Source organism: Ipomoea triloba, chromosome 1 (assembly GCF_003576645.1).
Source record: "Ipomoea triloba cultivar NCNSP0323 chromosome 1, ASM357664v1".
NCBI lineage: Eukaryota > Viridiplantae > Streptophyta > Magnoliopsida > Solanales > Convolvulaceae > Ipomoea > Ipomoea triloba.
The window spans coordinates 11,980,619-12,000,116 of record NC_044916.1 but is presented as its reverse complement, the minus strand read 5'-3'; the positions used below and the strand labels follow the sequence as shown (position 1 = coordinate 12,000,116).

Below are 19,498 nucleotides of genomic sequence, written 5' to 3'. Positions count from 1 at the left end.
ACTATCAACTATCTATGCTTCCCGAACCCAATGAATATATACCAAGAACATGAAGTCCTGGGGGAACTACTTCAAAAAAGAAAAATAATAAACTCTAATATTAATCAAGAAAAATATAGATGATCAAGCAAGTAAGCATCTGATCTATCTATACATGGATTGAAGATCAAAATCTTTGATAAAAATCAAATATAAATTAATAAATTCAAAATTTCAAAAATACTGAAAAATTTAAACGAAGAATATATAACATTATATATCCTAATAATATATAATAAATTAATAAATTCAGAGCGCTAACACGAATAATGCATCAGTATTAGCCTCCGCAGATTGCTTTAGCCGTGCTTCATATTCAGCTGCACGCCTTTCCCTCCAATACTTCTTGTTCCTAAAATAAATTCACATCACCATATTCACACAAATTTATTTCAATTAGAGTATATATGTGTGTGTTTGTGTGTGGGGCGGAGACGTGATAAAATGATGTCTCTTATGAAAAATGTGATAAATCTTAATATGAGGTTTATACTTAGATTAAAACTCAGTAGACATTTTTATAAATATGCATAACTTTGGTTGCATCATTTAGGAAAAAAAAACACATTATCATTTTGAAAAAATCTGAGCATAAGAAAGATTAAGTGACATCCTACTTTTATAAATATGCATAACTTTCTTTATTTTTATGCTTTGTTTTAGACTAAATATATATGTAATGTTAAAATACACATCCTTTTAATCCAAACAAGCATAGATGATAGATCAATAAGTCTCTGTCTATGTGTGTGTGTGTGTATATATATATATATATGGGTATGGTTTAGGTGAGAACCACTATTTGAGTGTGAATCTATGAACTCTTATGCACCATTGAGATGTGAGATTGGACGGCTAAGATCTGAGAAGTGGTGCAACGGTGCCTCTAGTCCAGTGGTGCAATGATGTATATTTATTAGGTCAAAATCATTATAAATCAGAAAATCAACTGTGTACAATGGCACACATGTTCACATGTTAACATATCTAATTTGAAACTAATTATATATATATATATATATATAGGGTCATGTTCAAGTGTGGCCGCGTCTTAACGTGTGAACAGTGCGGCCTCACCACTATGTATACAGATATACACTACTCAGTGTTAGAAAATGCACCACACAAATATGCACCGTTAGATACACATCACCAAAAAACACACCACTAAGTATACAAATATACACCACACAGTGTCTAGAAATGCACCATTCGGGGCAGGGGAGTTATGGTGCATTATTTTGGGTGTGTGGTGTGCTTTATGGTGTTTTTGTGTATTTTCATTGTGGTGCGTTTTCTAACATTGAGTGGTGTATTTTCTAACATTGAGTGGTGTGAACTGCACCGACTGCACGGGAAGGCGCGGCCGCATTTGAACAGATTTCTATATAACACACGGGGGGGGGGGTAAGGATGAAAATAAAATATGAAATTTAATTACCTCTTCTTCACAAGCAAACCTAATTCCCTCATAGGCTCTGCATCGGCATAAACCCCTTCCTGAAACGTGCAAGAACATCCATCATTGTTTTATAGGAGAGTGAGCACCATCCCATTGTAACTCAATCACAAAAATTTATTTAGAAGTGGAGGTTTGATCTCAACTTAAGTATCACTTTAGAATTTTTTGTAGGATCATATCAGATATTTTGATATTAATATTTTGTGGACAACATATGACGAAACATAGAACTAACACTACTGTGAATTTTGGATTTTGTTACAAAATGGTTGTGTATATTAAATTGAATACAAATTAACCTGTCTGCAAGTTGGGCATTTTGAATACTGAGTTGCGGCCTTGAAACCTTGGGCAATCGTCACAGAAGCCGCAGCACAAGCACACTCTTTGCAGAAAAAATGACCACATCCCAGTGCATGCGGGTGGAAAACAATATCCTATAAATATACACACAATATCATGTACATACACACATAGGCTCGAACCCATGACCTCCCATTTTGGAGAATCACTTCATGCCACTTAACCACAATTATAAGAAGTTCTATAACATGATATCAAAATTAAAGTTTTTTTTTTTTTCTCGAAACTATTGAAAACATTCATTTCTAGAACATCATAAAGTGGTAAAAAATGAGAGGTTTTATGGGCAATCTACATTGATTTACCTCATTGTCATTTGTCGATTAGGGTCACAATGTGCAGAGTTTACCTAATGTAAACTCTTGAGTAGTAGTTGCGGGTTCCCCTCATAATTCAAAATGAGATCGAGATTGTGAGTGAAAAACACTTTTAGAATCTAGAAAAACACACATGTCAGTAATACTGACCATGAAACCTATAAAATAACAAATGAAACATTCTAGTGAAGTTCAAACTCATCATGACTTTCAATTTTATCCACCTTTATTAAGGTTCCCCGGTTTACGAAAAAGCATGTATATGATTACCCGAATGTGTTTTATGGATGAAGACCGTCTTGTGACCTTAATTGATAAAAAAAAAATTACAGTGGAATAAATCAATTTAGGTTACTCATAACTGATTAGATCAAATCGAGAAGACTAATAGATAGCTCACATAGAGCATGCTATGAGAAATTAAAAAAGAAAATGTTGCAAATTAAAATGAATTACTCACCAGACAAATAGGGCATGTTATGCTATATTCGAGTTTCAAGGATTTTGAAAGATTCAAAGTAATGAGAAGGTCGGCAGGATTGAGATCACAAGAGAAAGGAGTGAAGAGATCTTTGAACTTTCCACCATTGGAGTCTTCGTTCAAATTGATATAAAGAGCTCCCAATTCTTTCAACCATGGCGATTGCAGAATATTCAAGCTTTTAGCACCAAACGTAGATTCACAGTTTCTGCTCCCACCCTTACAATTGTGAACCTGCAGCAAGAAAACATATATGAGATATATATAGCCGTTGAGATGTGAGATTGGACGGTCGAGATCTGAGGAGTGGAGCAATAGTGCATCTGATGCAGTTGTGTAGTGGTGCAGTGGTGTAGTAATGTATATTATCATATCAAAATCATTATAAATCACAAGATCGGGCAAGATCAATGGTGTAAAAAAATATTATGACTTGTTTCTTACTAGTATGAAGGATAAATTCATTGTACGAGTTTCTTAAAACAGTATGTATCAAAATATTATGACTTGTTTAGTTCATTTCCAAATTTTCATAAAAGAATTAATTTCTCATTTTTCAATAAAATATAAATTATATTCAAATGTAATTTTTTTCAATTTATAAAATATAAAATGATTTGAAATCAAATTATTTTATTAGGTAAAAATACAAATGTAAATAATAAGCCACAATAATATTAACCCATCCAACGGCAAGTATATCAAAGTGAAGATAGGTAAATAGTGACAAATAAAGCAAGTAATAATAAAAATCAAAATAGTATGTAACATAAGTCAAGATGATTAAAGATATAAACTTGTAACTATAAAGTCCCTAAGTTTGAATCTTAGTCATTGAACCGACCAATTATGAGTAATCTAAACTAGTTTATCAATTAGGGTCAAGTTTGTCTAGTCACCCAAACAGTAGTTGTGGTGGATGGTAAATAGTAACAAGTAATAATAAAAATGAAAGTAATAGCAGGGTAGAAGGTAAGTAAGTAAGCAGATGTTTTGGGTTTCCCTCATCACTCTAAAATAGTATTGGTAAGTGAATATGAATGTTGATAATAGCTATAGCGATAAAAAGTAATGTATGATTTTTGTATTTAAAATTTTGAGAGATATTTACAATAAAAAAAAATAGTATCTAGCTATTTTCAAATTTGGAAAGTAAATTATTTTGAATAGAATTCTTTTTATTTTTTTTTTCCATTTTGAATGAAAAGTAATGAATATATATAGAAAGTTGGAGTATTAATTTTTTTTTTATTACAAAACAGTCGAAACAAGTTGGTCACTCTTGATCTTTCTTAACGAATTATCATATTCAAACATGGAAGAAACATAAATTGAGATAACTCTCCAAATAGGGTCTAATATTAATATTTAATATGTGACTATCAAATATTGTATTGTCATAGTACTTAAAAAAAAATTTATTACTAACAAAAATAAAATGAATTTTTTAAGAAAGGCCAAGAATATTATAGTCTAGTAACATAAGCATTAAACTCTATGTAATATATTAATATGTAATTATCAAAATACTGAATAGTATCTGGACACTCAAGGACAAAAATTTATTACCACCAACAAATAATTACGATAATCTATCATTCTATTAATTTATTATCATCTATTGAAAGCAATGTTGCAAAAATCCCGCCTAGGCGCCGATTAATCCCCGCCTAGGCGCTAAGCGCTGGTCGACCGCCTAGCGTATCACATTAAATGGTGGTCTAGGCGGCTGGTCGGCTAGGCGACCACCTAGGCCGCCTAAGCTCCGCCTAGGCCGCCAAAGCACCGCCTAGGCCGCTTAGGCGCTGACCGCCTAGGCGTCGACTAGACCGCCTAGGCACCGACTAAGCCTTTTAGTCGGTCGATTAACTATTGTTCTTTTTTGTTTTAATGGGTTATTTCACACAAAACAACATCGTTTTGAGCGAAATAATCCTAAATTGTACAAACTTTAGATATTTTTTAGGTTAATATTTAATATTTTAGTATTAACTATTAAAGTATTATATAATTTATAATTATTAGTCTTTAAAAAATTTAAAATACTTAAACAAATTTTAAAAAAAAAAAAATAAATAAAAAAAATACACGAACGCCTAGACCCCGATTAATCCCCGGCTAGGCGTCCTAGGCGCTAGGCGCTCCCCTAGCGTCTAGGGAGCGCCTAACTATTTTTTCAACCATGATTGAAAGAGATAAAAAGTTAAATGTAGTTGGGGAATGATGTATGTATGTATGTATGTGACTCACTTGATTATACTTGTGAATGATTTTGTGCATAAGAGCCGCGTTGTCCGCGGCATATTGCATCAAACGGCGACACTCTTTGGCTATCTCTCGGCGGTCGTTGAAGAAATAGCGGCGCATTGATGCGATGCATCTCTCCACACCCCCGGCGGCATGGACTCGCACCACTTCTTTTACTCTGTACCTAAAACACCTCTCTACCTCCCAACTTTCCCTTCTCAATTCCACCATCAACCTTTCATCACAAACTGAAATTCAAATTAATTAATTAATTAATAATGCACCCAAAAAAAAAAAAAACATTATTACACAACCCTCGAACCGTACCAGAAAAATGCACAACAATTTAATTAGGTAATGGTCAAAATACGAGACCCAACTCGTATTTTTTCCATTTGCTGACTTACTAACAAGAGACCGCTATCTCAAATGAAATTTATTTGGAAGATGTCACACCGCCACGTCTTGAATCAAACAGGGGCTGAATTTAGCCAATCTGGCCGACACCCAACACTATCACCCCATCTCATCCATTACTTTACAAAAACAAAAAATCCCATTTTTTTTCCAAAGAAATTCAAAATCATATATTTATATGATTAAAATTTTGTTTTTGTTACGTTTTTTTTCTAGAGAAAACGTGATGAAATAGAGAAAGGGATAAGAAAGTACAATGGCAAGGTTCGTTGGTTGTCTTAGCAACGTTGTTTGCCCAGCAATTCATGAGAATCCCCTTAAGCCTTTTGTAATCCATAAGGTACAACGTTTTGCCTTCATCGTTATCTCCACGAACGTTGTGAAGGTACCTCTTGATAGTCTCTCCAAATCCCATCTTCACTTCTCAATTTACTTCAATTCCTGGTATACGTTGTGAGGATGGGTTACAAATTAAAATATTTGTAGCTGAACAGCGACTGGGTCATCTCATAAACTATAAAATAAGAGATATAGAAATCAACATGGTTGGTGTGAGTAGTCATGCACTCTTATCTCTTAAAGAGAAGTCGAAAGTTCAAAATTTTCTCTCTTATAAAAAAATCAATATGACCATTATTTAGTTTCTTAATTGGGTCGGCTAGATGTAAATGAGAATTAGTCTAAATATGGAAAAAATAACGAATATAGTAATTGATTAAACCAGTTGTATTATATTGTGCCAAATTTATGGTGTAACTTTTAATTTTTAATATATAACAACCATTATACAACTGTTTGTATTAGCTGTACTTTTTGGAATATTATCTTTCTACTTACTATTAAATTATGGGTGCGTTTGGTTCGCACATGGGAATCGGAATCGGAATGGGTATCAAATACTTGGTAAGGGTAATGGGTTTTGGTGAAAGTATTTAGCATGTTTGGTAGTTGGGTGGAATGGGAATGATTATTAATAGTTGGGGAAGAAATGATGAAGGAAGATGAAACCCTTATTTAATAAGGGTATGGGTTTTGCCGTTAATGGGGTATTCCAAACCCATAGTAGCATTCACAAAACCTATCAACCAAACACTAACAATCACTTTGATACCCATACCTTATGCCTAAACCCCCCAACCAAACACACCCTATATGTATTGCCTTTATAACGTAAAGATGTAAATATTGAAATAAATATACTATAACCATTATATTTATCTCTTCGATTTGCGTTTATCAAAAGAATTACTTTTATATGCCCATTGCGTGATTGATTTAATACTCAATGTTTGTATTTAAATAAATAATTCAAAATATATCAATGCAATATTATATAGGAGAACTTCATTATAGTTGACATTAAAATTAATGTTTACACTTTTCTAAAAAAAAATATCTGAATACTTATTGTAGTTGGTATGGTATTAGGTAGTAGATACTACTTTTGGTTGGAATTACTCTAAGTTTTGTTAATTCGCCTTTAGATATATTTGTCATTGTCTTTGTCTTCTTTGGTTGTCTGCTTCTTTCTTGTTTGTAGTATCTCATGTGCAAATAGATTACTGGTGCTTGTTTGCAAAAAGAACATATTTGAATCTAAAATAGATCAATAATATTATTGTTATTTTTGGGTGATTGTTGTTTCAGTTTTATAATTATATTGAATTTAAAGGTTCTAGCTTTGTTGTATGAGTTGCAAACATGAATATATAGCGCCAGAAGAATGAGTATGCATTACTTGCATAAATTGAATGCTGAAAATATACCAAAAGGAGTAATAGAGAAGAGACAAAATCATATTAGTGAAGTATCTCTTTCACTTATATTTGGGAGAGGGCTAAGCTAAACGGAGCCAATGATGCACACAATGCTCAATTTGATTGACCCAACAAAAAAAAAAAAAAACACTTGAAGGCTTGATAAATTCCCCAACTTTCGAGGAATCAATCCTGAAATCTAGTTTGTATGAAGTTGCAATTATACTAAACTTTTTGCATTTGACATAATAGAGAGGATTGAGCCAGAAACATTGTTGCTACAAAGCAGGAACCACCACTTATTTTGATGGAATAGGTTGAAGAGGACAATGTCTTAGAAATCAAAGATATTGGCCGATGAGGCTCAACCAATGTCTTAGCTCTATTGCTCCGTGGCAATTTGTATGTGGATTAAAATCAGATTTATGCAGCAAAAGCTAATAAAATCATAAAATAATGAAATTGTTTTTAATATATATTATGCAGTTCTTTAGTTCTCATATGAGGATTTGTTCTGAATATTTCAGGTGTAGGGGCATTTTGAATCAAGAAAGTTTAATTTGCTTCATCAAATTCTCCATTTTACTATTGGGGAGGAATTAAATATGCATACCCCAAAAGCAAGGTGATTCATTGATACTTTTGTGTTCTTGATGCACTGATTTCACTACAGAAATGGTAAAAATTGTTGAGCCAGAAGGTGAGACGTTTAATTGATGAAATTGATTGTAACCAAGCAGACTTCAAACCAGTGCTTAGAGAACTTTTGGCAACTCATCCAGGGTTGAAATTTTAACAATGTGCACCTGAATTTCAAGAAAGATATGATAACTTCTTGCTTATTTGTTTTGTGTCTCTCGATTTGTCTGATTTTTCCCCTTTTTTGAAAGTTCTAATAAATGACATAGTTTACTTTTATAAATGAAGATATTTCCTAAAGTATCTTACACATTACCGTCTAATGTGTGGTCGGTGCAGACGCGCCATTAGTTATGCAAAAAAACCACCAATACTGTTAGGAAACACACAACAAAGAAATGCACAAATGCACCACAAAACACACCACACACTTAGAAAAATGCACCATACCTCACCACACCTAATGGTGCGTTTTCAAACACTGTGTAGTATGTTTATGCGTAACTAATGGTCCATTTTGTGGTCATGCTTACCTAATGGCCCTATCAATATTGACCACGGCGTGACCTAGACCAAGCCTAGATCCTTGAGCGCGTTTTTGTGGCTTGTCAGCTCGTCGGTAGGAGGAGGGGGCTTATCCAGCGTGTAGTAGGACCGATGCCAGCTAGTTGAAAAGTTGAAAGGGTGGTTGGTTAGTCGGACGAAGATGAAGGCGTTCTTCCACTTCTTAATGGCGATGTCCAACCCATCGATGAAACGTTAGCCATCACACTATGAGATGGATAGGTAGCCTAGTGAGTGGGTAAATAGTGGAATAGTAGGGGTGATATTCAGGTGATGGTAGAGAGTAAAGAAGTCCGACATCAGTTGAAATCATGGGAAGAGTCTGTTTAAAGTGCGTTAGTTATACACTTAAGGTGCATAAGTTTTATAGTTAAGGTGCGTCATTTTAACACTTAAGGTGCGTTTTTGTAACACTTAAGGTGTGCCATTTTAAAAACTGAAGGTGTGCAATGTAAAGACTTAAGGTGTGTCATTTTAACATTTAAAGGTGTGTCATTCTAACACTTAAGGTGTGTCTTTGTAACAGTTAAGGTGCATCATTTTTAAACTTTGTTCTTTAGTATGCGCTTTTTTTTTTCTTTTTTTCTTTTTTTTTTTCAAATTTTCAATGATTAGAGCTGTTGATCTAGATTTGATCAACTGCTCAGATCTCACCGCATGTTTGCACCTGGGAAATTATTCGCACCAGATCTCATCCATATATATATATATATATATATATATAAAGCACTATTATATTTATATAAATACAAAGGAAATTAAATTTAAAAATATACAGAAAAAATAAACAAAGAAGAATTAGTATCATGCTCTTTTAATTAAATACGTACAAAAAGATTTAGTTACATGATCATAAATATACAAATATATAATTATGAAAAATGACGTATAACAAAATTTTTAATTATATCTACTATACTAATAAGAGCCAAAGAGAGTTAGCCTAAAATGGGTAGAAAAAATGGCGGTCAAATTATTTAATCAAATGGATGGTTCAGATGAATTATTTAACCAAATAGATGGCTAAGATAATTCAAATTAATATTTATATTATATATATAAAAACAAAATCCTCCAAAACGAAATCTTCCTTCCCGCCCAAAATATTGTACATTAAAAAATTTAAAATAATAAAATAATATTAAAACAATAGAGTAATATTAAAACAATACAATTCCTATACTACAATTCCAATACAATTCGTATAAATAATAGAATAATATTAAAACAATACAACTCCTATACTACAATTCCAATACAATTCGTATCAAATAAATCTGCTATTAAAATACGAAATCCAATCTATATCTATACTATCTATACTATATATAAAAACAAAATCCTCACTTTAAGCTTCCCGCCCAAAACAGTCATACAATATTTAGGATGCTATTATTTTCTATTTTCCTATTCGTTGTACAATTTTACATTACAATTCCTATCGTACTATAATTCTACATTACAATTCCTATCGCACTACAATTCTACATTACAATTCCTATCATACTACAATTCTATCGTAATAAGATACAACCTTATATAAATCCCTAATCATATACTGCGAACTTTAAAAGAGAAACGCAGTGCAATTATTCCAGACATCCCCACTGTCAAATCTGCAAATTCTGTTGCTGCGCCTGTTTTCTTTCAATTCTCACTGGGTTTAGGGAAACAGATTCGATTTTTCTCAATCTGGCATTAGCAGAAGAAGAAATACAAGGGAGTTTGCTAAAAAGAGACATCTTTTTCCCAATGTTTTCTTTCAATTCTGATCTACAAATCGAAAACAATTTTCTTCTTTCACTAATAGAGCATGTTTTTGTCTTCGATTGATTCATTGTTATTTGTCCCAGGAATATCAACATTTCGCAGTCAACCAACAGACAGTGGAGTGCCTACTCCGTGACTTCCAGGTAATGTTTCCAAGCAGCTTGATTTTATAATACCATTCTTGCAAAAGAAAAAACAGCATAGAGTAATGATAACTATACTTATTAACAATTTTAGTATTAGGTATTACAAATTAATATATAATTTACATAATAATTAAATATAGTGTTATATTATAAACTCAATAATTTTGTAAAAGAATGTACTGTTATTACTTTATTTGATGGTATAGTTAGTGCAATGAAAACGACATGTGATATACCAAACATATGTTGGTACGGGATCATTCGAAAACATCCATATTATATATATATAAAAGTAATATCCTCCAATTTCATTTTTTCGCTCAATTTTTTGTAGTCAATTAAGTAAATATTTTGTTGGTCAAATAATTAATAAAGCTTATTTGGTAAGAAAATGTAAAATGAAAATTAACTAATATCCATTAATTGGTAATATTGTTTCTATATTCATGTATAAAGACTATTAATAAAAGTAAAATCCTCCCCTTCAAATTTCAAAATAATATTATTAATTAATTGGTAAAAAATTAATAACGTTTTATTGGTAACAAAATTTTATTTACCAAATTCTCATAATAATTTAAACCATTATAATTGTGAGAATAATGAAAACAAAATCTGCGTAATTTTATAAGAAAAAAATAATCTATTAATTATTATTTACACGAATAATAATAATTCAACTAATTACCTATACTTCTATATTTATACTACTATCAATAAAAATAAAATCATTCTTTGTGAAATCCCGGTCCAAACAATAGTAATAGTAAAGATAAAATGGAAAATAAAACTTATTTTACTAATTGATTGAAAATATAAATGGAAAATAAAACTTATTTTACTAATTGATTGAAAATATAAAAAGATCCTAAAACTTATTTTACTAATTGATTGAAAATATAAAAAGATCCTAATACTTATTTTACTAATTGATTGAAAATATAAAAAGATCCTAATAGATATTTTACTAATTGATTGAAAATATAAAAAGATCCTAATAGAAAAGGAAGGATAATTTAGGCAAATTGAAAAGATCCTAATAGAAAAGGAAGGATAATTTAGGCAAATTGAAAAAGGGAAAGGATATTACTAATTGACTGAAAATTATTTAAAAACATTAAAAAAAATTAATTACATTTTTCTTTTGAAAACTTTAAATTGTAAAAACTTAAAAAAAAAATAACTAAACATGGGTTGTTAGATTTTTTATAATAATTAAAATTAGTTCATTCACATATGGAGGAAGAAAAAACTAAATGCGATATGGTGAAAATGAATATACTTAAGGTATAAAAGTATAATTGCACATATATTAGTGTAATATCTGTTCATAATTACTTTCTCAACATACTGAAGCACAAAAAGTCAAAATTGCCTCCACTGAGACTCAAACCCACCCCCTTCCCTTTTCATATGTGAGTGCAACCGGGTGCCATTAGACCACAAGGTCTTGGCATTATGATAATTAAGCTAAACATTGATCGTTGAATTTATTTTTATAATAAATATAATTAAATTATTTCTCATTTTCCCATATTTATTTTAGTAATAATATAATTATATAAGTCATATTACATATCGATCTTTTAAAGATAATTGTTGACAAACAACTCATATATTATTCAATTAATTGAGTAATACTTTCGCACTAATCTTATAATCAAATAAATGTATATGTTCAATATTATAATTTTTTTATAATTTTATCTTTATTTTTATTATCTAAATATATAATTTTTATAATTTTATCTTTATTTTTATTATCTAAATATATAATAAAAAATTTATCATCTTTATTTTTATTATCTAAATATATAATAAAAAATTTATCCGTTTTATTTTTATTATCTAAATATATAATAAAAAATTTATCCGTGCATCGCATATTATCTAAATATATAATAAAAAATTTATCCGTGCATCGCATTGGGTAATTGGACAATTATTTGCTCTAATTCAAGCAAGAAAAACATAAAAAAAAACATAGTTGATCCAATCAATTTCATCAATTGCGCTATATAATATTCGATGTTATAATTTATATAATTGTATATCGATCCAAATATTCTTAAAATATTATAGCAAATCCAATGCGAAAATACTAGTATTATTAATAGAGATTACCTAATTTAACCTTACTTTTATGATTATCCGTTAAATTTTCCGTTAAATATTCTCTTCTCCGTTAATATTCCGTTAACTTTTAACTTACCTATTAATTTCTATAAGAAAGGTCTTAGGTTCGAACCCATCTCAATCAAATTTGACATAATTAAGTTTCTCACTCTATTTTACTCTTATTAAATTAATTAAAAATAAATTAGTAGCTACAACAAAAAATGATACATATGTATTTCTTTAATTTAGAATTATGTGTCTACAATACCTTTATTTTAAAAAATTATTCATTATCAAAAAATTAAATTAAATAAAAGAAATAATTTCATTAGTTATATCGTCTTTATTTTTTCTCATGCAAAGATACTTTACATTCAAATTTATCAATTGATATTCATTACATTGTCCAGTATCTTATTTTTACAATATCTTGTAATTAAATATCAAAGTTATAGTACAAAATAATGTTATATATTTATTTACCAAGTATTTTATTAATACTATGAAAAAAAATTTAAAATAATTTAAAGCTAATTATATTAACTACTTGGGGATTGGTTGACAAAGAGAGTACTCAAATAACCCAACAAATTGAAGCGGAATCACTCTATTTTACTCTTATTGAATTAAATAAATTAGTAGTTACACAAAAAAAATGATACATATGTATTTCTTTAATACCATGAAAAAATAAAAAAGAATAGTTTGAAACCAATCATATTAACTACTTAGGGGATTTGTTGACAATGAAAGTACTCAAATAACCCATTACCCAGCAAATTGAAGCAAGAAACTACCTTTTAATATCTTTGGAATACATAATATTTTAAATTTTCAAATTTTTATTAATTTATTTAATCTTTTTTCTTAAACTATGGATTTCTTTATCCACAATAACTCATTCAGCAATAATGGTTGAACCAAATGAACCCCAAGGAAAGTCCATAGCTCTTATATCATAATCTCATTGCATGACGTTGTTATCTATGCTACCAACAATAACCGAATTGCAAATAACACACTACCAACAAAAAGGAAGAGAACAAATAGTAAAGATAAAGACAATGACAATGTTACTCAAAAGAGAATTAAGAACACTTAGAAAAATTCAAATTAAAATTAGTATTTATTTAGACTATCATTTTTAGACCAAATATTTAGACTATCGATTTTACAAGGTTGCAAACATTTATTTTAGTAATAATTATAATGAATTTTTTATATTATCTTGGATTCATATACTTTGAGTTAGATATTTAAATAAAAAAAATTCAACATTCAATTACCCATGTATAAACTTCTCATATATAATCTTGCATTGATATACTTTCAAATATTTATTTAAATATAAACATTGGGCATTAATCCATTTGCGCAATGCGCGTATAAAACTAGTTAAAGGAATAAGGTTCAAATTGGCCACTGAACGTAACCTGAAAGTGCAATTAGGCCATTGAACGAAATAAAAGTGCAATTAGGCCACTCAACACTCCAAATGCATGCAATTTCACCTGATAGCAAGTTACCTTCCATTTCATCAGGTTGTCTGCTTACATCGATGGTGAGTTGGCATTTAAAATTTTTTTTTAATAATAAACTTTAAAAATTAAAATAAGATAAATGAAAAAAATTAAAATTTTTATTTAAAAAAAGGCCAAGATTCAGTGTTTACTAGTGTTTTATTTTCAAGGTATTATAGATAGAATTTATGAGCCCTTTCTCGTTGGAGACGAAGGAGGGGAGGGGAGGGGGGCACCATTTTTTTTTAAAATTAATTTTTAATTTTAATTTTTAATATTTATTATTAAAAAATTATTTTAAAATACCTACTCACCATCCATATCTACTATACTAATAAGAACCAAAGAAAGTTAGGCCTAAAATGGGTAGAAAAAATGGCGGTCAAATTATTTAATCAAATGGATGGTTCAGATGAATTATTTAATCAAATAGATGGTTAAGATAATTCAGATTAATATTATTAATAGAGATTACCTAATTTAACCTTACTTTTATGATTATCCGTTAAGTTTTCCGTTAAATATTCTCTTTTCCGTTAATATTCCGTTAACTTTTAACTTACCCATTAATTTCTATAAGAAAGGTCTTAGGTTCGAACCTCATCTCAATTAAATTTGACATAATTAAGTTTCTCACTCTATTTTACTCATATTAAATTAAATAAATTAGTAGCTACAACAAAAAATAATACATATGTATTACTTTAATTTAGAATTATGTGTCTACAATACATTTATTTGAAAAAAATTATTCATTAACAAAAAAATAAATTAAATAAAAGAAATAATTTCATTAGTTATATTGTTTTTATTTTCTCTCATTGCAAAGATTCTTTACATTCAAATTTATCAATTGATATTCATTACATTGTCCATTATCTTATTTTTACAATATCTTGTAATTAAATATCAAAGTTATAGTACAAAATAATGTTATATATTTATTTACGAAGTATTTTATTAATACTATGAAAAAAATTAAAATGATTTGAAGCTAATTATATTAACTACTTGAGGATTGGTTGACAAAGAGAGTAATCAAATAATTCAACAAATTGAAGCGGAATCACTCTATTTTACTATTATTGAATTAAATAAATTAGTAGTTACACCAAAAAATGATACATATGTATTTCTTTACTACCATGAAAAAAATAAAAAAGAATAGTTTGAAACCAATCATATTAACTACTTAGGGGATTTGTTGACAATGAAAGTACTCAAATAACCCATTACCCATCAAATTGAAGCGAGAAACTACCTTTTAATATCTTTGGAATACATAATATTTAAAATTTTCAAATTTTTATTAATTTATTTAATCTTTTTTTCATAAACTAGGGATTTCTTTATCCACAATAACGTAACTCATTCAACAATAATGGTTAAACCAAATGAACCCCAAGCAAAACACCTAAAGGAAAGTCCATAGCTCCAATATCATAATCTCATTGCATGACGTTGTCATCTATGCTAACAACAATAACCGAATTGCAAATAACACACTACCAACAAAAAGGAAGAGAACAAATAGTAAAGATGAAGACAATGACAATGTTACTCAAAAGTGAATTAAGAACATTTAGAAAAATTCAAATTAAAAGTAGTATTTATTTAGACTATTATTTTTAGACCAAATATTTAGACTATCAATTTTACAAGGTTGCAACATTTATTTTAATAATAATTATAATGAATTTTCTATATTATCTTCGATTCATATACTTTGAGTTAGATTTTTAAATAAAAAAATTCGACATTCAATTACCCATGTATAAACTTCTCTTATATAATCTTGCATTGATATACTTTCAAATATTTATTTAAATATAAACATTGGGCATTAACCTATTCGCGCAATGCGCGTATAAAACTAGTAACTGATATAAGCAAGCAACCTGATGAAATTGAAGGTAACCTGCTATCAGGTGAAATCGCATGTAGTTGGAGTGTTTAGTGGCCTAATTGCACATTTTTTTTCGTTCAGTGGCCTAATTGCACTTTCAGGTTACGTTCCGTGGTTGATTTGAACCTTATTCCTATATTAAATTATAAACTATATTTAATTTAAGTAATAAATTGAATTAATACGGATTAAACGGGTTGACTGGCCGAGCCCAAAACTAGCTGGCCCAACTGGGGATTAAACGGGTTACATGGCCAAGCCGAAAACTAGCTGGCTCATCTGGCGTAAAATTAGTTTTAAAAATTCCGCGCCAGGTAGGGGTCGAACCTACGACCTTCTGCTTAGGAAACAGACGCTCTATCCACTGAGCTACAGGCGCTATTTATTACTAATTTTATTCTATTGTTTATATCTTGTTTTAATATTGAGCTCTTAACTAACCCAAGGCGCTCATTACCTCACTTTCAAGTTTCAAATCCTCCATAGATCGCGAAGCCAGACGACGGAGGCAGAAATGGAAGCATCGATCGGAAAATTCAGCAAAACCGTCGCCGCTTTCTGCAACCACCTACAGACCAGCAGCGACGCCCTCAAGCAGTCTGTTGACCGCCGCCCGATCCCCCTCGGTACCATTTCTTCCTAAATTTAACCATAACGTCTTTTCTTCTAAAACGTGATTGTACGTATATGTGCATTAGATTCTGCGTCGACGACGTTCGTGCAATGCCTGAACCGGAGAGTGTCGTCGGCAAGCAGCGATCTCAACTTGTTGGAATCTATGTCCTTCGGAACGGTGTCGTTTGAGGAGCTCCTCGGCCACTGCAATGAAGTCTACAAGAAGAACCAAAATGACCTCCTGTCTCTCCAGGATCATCTCCGCTCCTTGGGCTACATCTCCTCCAGTAAGTACTTTATACTTTATACTATTGTTATATTATTGCAATTTGAAAATTTTCTTTGTTCTTAATATTACCTTTTTGTTTGTTTGTTTGTTTGTTTGTTTTGTTTTTTTTTTTTGTTTTTTTTTTGTTTTTTCAAATTTTCTACCATATGAGATGTATTAGTCGATATTGATTATGACGATGAAGAAGGGGAAAGTGAAGTCGTAATGGATGATGTCTCTTCAAACAACAGTATTGATTTTACAAGGAAAATTGAAGACGATCCTCTGTATCCTTTCATTCTAGAAAATTGGCGTGCAAATGTGTGATGTAAGTTATCAAATTGCATGTGCCTTAGCTTGTCATTAAAATTCTGGAAAAGCGGAATTTAGTTTGCTTATGAATGTGTATCAGCATATCTTGCCTTGTGTGAGAGTTATTTGTGTTACTATAAAATACTGTGCTGGCTGCATTAGTTTAAAATCTAATACTGAATTTTACTGGATTTCTATTTTGTGCTCTTTGACACCTTTAGACTAGATGATGATTCACTGAATTTAAAAAATCTTGGACTTTCGGATGCCTGTCTAGCTACTCTTGCACCTGAAGGTAAGTAGATAAACTCACTTCTGATGTTTGCTATATAAAAAAGTTTCTGTTTGGATGCTTTTGTTAGTCCTCCTTTTATTATGATTTGCAGCTAATTGTATGGTCGATGAGGAGCCATTTCAATCCGTGACAAAGATTTTGGATTTTGCTGAAGGTCTAAAACTTGTTGCTTTCTGTTAAGATGTTTAATTGGTGATAGTGCATACATTGACATACCAATGTTGTAATTTTTGCCTTTTAATGTAGATGAGATGGACAGTTCATTGATGTCATTTGAAGACTCTACGGCCTTATTATGTGTGTCACTAGATGATTATGAGATCCTTCCTAAGCATATGAAGAGTTTAGCATCATGGGAGGTAAAATGCTTACAGAGTATTATTTTGTTCACTGTTGTTATTAGTTAAGGTGGTTAAACAAAGAGTATGAAGCTGAAATGGCTTCTTTTCTGTAAGCAAAGGTTTGACAAAATAGTGAACATTTCAGATGAAAAAACATCTAACACATATGAGGACTAAGACATGCTATGATTGTGAGTTATGCCAGGGAAATATTTGATCTCTGTTTGGACTAGATTCCAGGATTCATATAAGCCATGCCACTATTGTAAATATATGTGCATTCACTATTCATTTGTTCAAAATGCTTATAACAGATGTCTCTGAGGGGATCTTTAACCTTGTATGTGACTATTAATGCTCTTATTTATGTTTCCAATTGAAGTGGAATAGTGGATTTATGTCCTATTTTATATTTTAAACATATTCTCTACCAAGAGTCATGTAAACAACATAAAATGCTTCTTTTGTTTCTGAGTGTAAATGTCTAATGCCTCTTACAGGACTTGCTTGCTGCTGTTGAGAAGATTAATCTATGTCTTAGAACAAAAAAGACTAAACCATGTGCCTTCCAACTGGATGAAGTTGAATCATTAGGATTGGGTATGTCTTCATTTCATTCTAGACTTGATTCTACTTTTGGTTCATATAGTATATTGGCAGTTCTAGATTTAGTTCTCGACTTTCAATTTTGACATATGTGATCCCATGAGTTTCATAGTTGTTCCAGTCCTGGCCTTCCTGTCAAAATTTTGTCAAATTTGGATGGAGAAATGGCACATGCCTAGCATGTACCAAAAAGTGGGGGCAGTCCGCAATTTAGACATTTCTTGGACTTAATCCTTTCCCCACATTTTATATAAAAACATAAAACAAAATTGCATGCCATGAGTTCAAGAACCATGGTGAGTAGCTATGTTCTCGATCTGACTATGGCCACAAGGACTGATTGCCGAATGAAAAATGAAAAAAAAAAAAAAAAAAAAGTCTTTGGCCATTGCCCATTGTTCCTGGTTGGCCCTGTGGCCACTGGGAATGATGACTGGACCTCTTGCCATTGTTTCCAATGGCCACAAGACTGACCATAATTTTTGCTGGCCATAGCCACTGGAAGTGATGGCAACCAGTGGCCATTGCCTGCAATTTTTTTTTTTTTTTTTTCAATAAATAAAAAGTATTGGGATGCGGTGAAGTCATTGAAATGTCCAAATTGCTTCCATTCTCCATCTAAATTTGACAGAATTTAACTGGAAGGATTAATATTTGAACAATTTTGGGACTTGTGGGATGAAATGTGTCAATTGAAAGTTGAGAACTAAAGGGTATCTGACATTTCTCCATATAAATTGAAATTGGCACTAAGCTGAATTTTGTCATTACCTCTGAGTGGTTACATGATATTCTGTTCTGCAAAATGCCCACTAGGGCTGCTGCTATTGCCATTGTACTGAATTTTGTTTCTGTTATATAGTAAATGCTATGCATATTAATTTACAAATGCATGTCCAAACTTAGCTTCCATTGAAAGGGCATCTGACATTTCTCCATATAAAGAAAGACACAAATTTGAACATGAGCATTGTTTTGCTGCTTTCTCATTTGCAGGGCATAAAGCAAGATCTTACCTACTGCTGCTCATTAAAATGAATCGGGTGGTTGTTGAGACTGCAGGAGGTTTGATTTCCTATAGAATTTTATAGTCATTCTGTACTGTAGACTGTAGCACTCGCAGATAACCCCATTCTGCACTCCAGTTACGAGTCCTGTTCTTCTCCACCCTTTTCAAGCTATTGTAACACTCTTATGTTTTCATTGAACTCTCTTGTGCAATTAAATGTCTAATAACTTGCATGAAAAAAGTGTCATTTTCTTCGTTTTATTTGCTCCTTGTGTACTCTAGATTTCCATGGGTCACATTAGTACC

General features: G+C 30.9%; 2 protein-coding genes and 1 non-coding gene across 4 annotated transcripts; 1 reads left to right on the top strand and 2 right to left on the bottom strand.

Annotated features, from left to right (window-relative positions):
• Positions 1-288: 288 nt before the first annotated feature.
• Positions 289-5,741, bottom strand: LOC116030428 (probable E3 ubiquitin-protein ligase BAH1-like). The gene is made up of 6 exons (XM_031272712.1): positions 5,582-5,741; positions 4,913-5,157; positions 2,642-2,896; positions 1,801-1,938; positions 1,481-1,539; positions 289-391 (listed from the first exon to the last, which is right to left on the bottom strand). Exons 1-6 carry the CDS (start codon positions 5,739-5,741, stop codon positions 289-291), a joined length of 960 nt encoding a protein of 319 aa, XP_031128572.1.
• Positions 5,742-16,052: 10,311 nt separating this feature from the next.
• TRNAR-CCU lies at positions 16,053-16,125 on the bottom strand. Its single transcript has one exon. It is a non-coding gene; the product is annotated as a tRNA-Arg (tRNA).
• Positions 16,126-16,195: 70 nt separating this feature from the next.
• LOC116001403 lies at positions 16,196-19,433 on the top strand. 2 transcript variants are annotated; one of them, XM_031241292.1, is made up of 8 exons: positions 16,196-16,372; positions 16,445-16,648; positions 16,811-16,916; positions 17,163-17,236; positions 17,328-17,390; positions 17,483-17,595; positions 18,078-18,177; positions 19,180-19,433. In XM_031241292.1, the coding sequence occupies exons 1-8, from the start codon at positions 16,261-16,263 to the stop codon at positions 19,272-19,274; spliced, it is 867 nt and encodes a 288-aa protein (XP_031097152.1). In that variant the 5' UTR covers positions 16,196-16,260; the 3' UTR covers positions 19,275-19,433. The 2 variants fall into 2 exon arrangements, with proteins under 2 accessions (XP_031097152.1, XP_031097146.1); XM_031241286.1 differs by having other exon boundaries at positions 16,802-16,916.
• Positions 19,434-19,498: the final 65 nt, after the last annotated feature.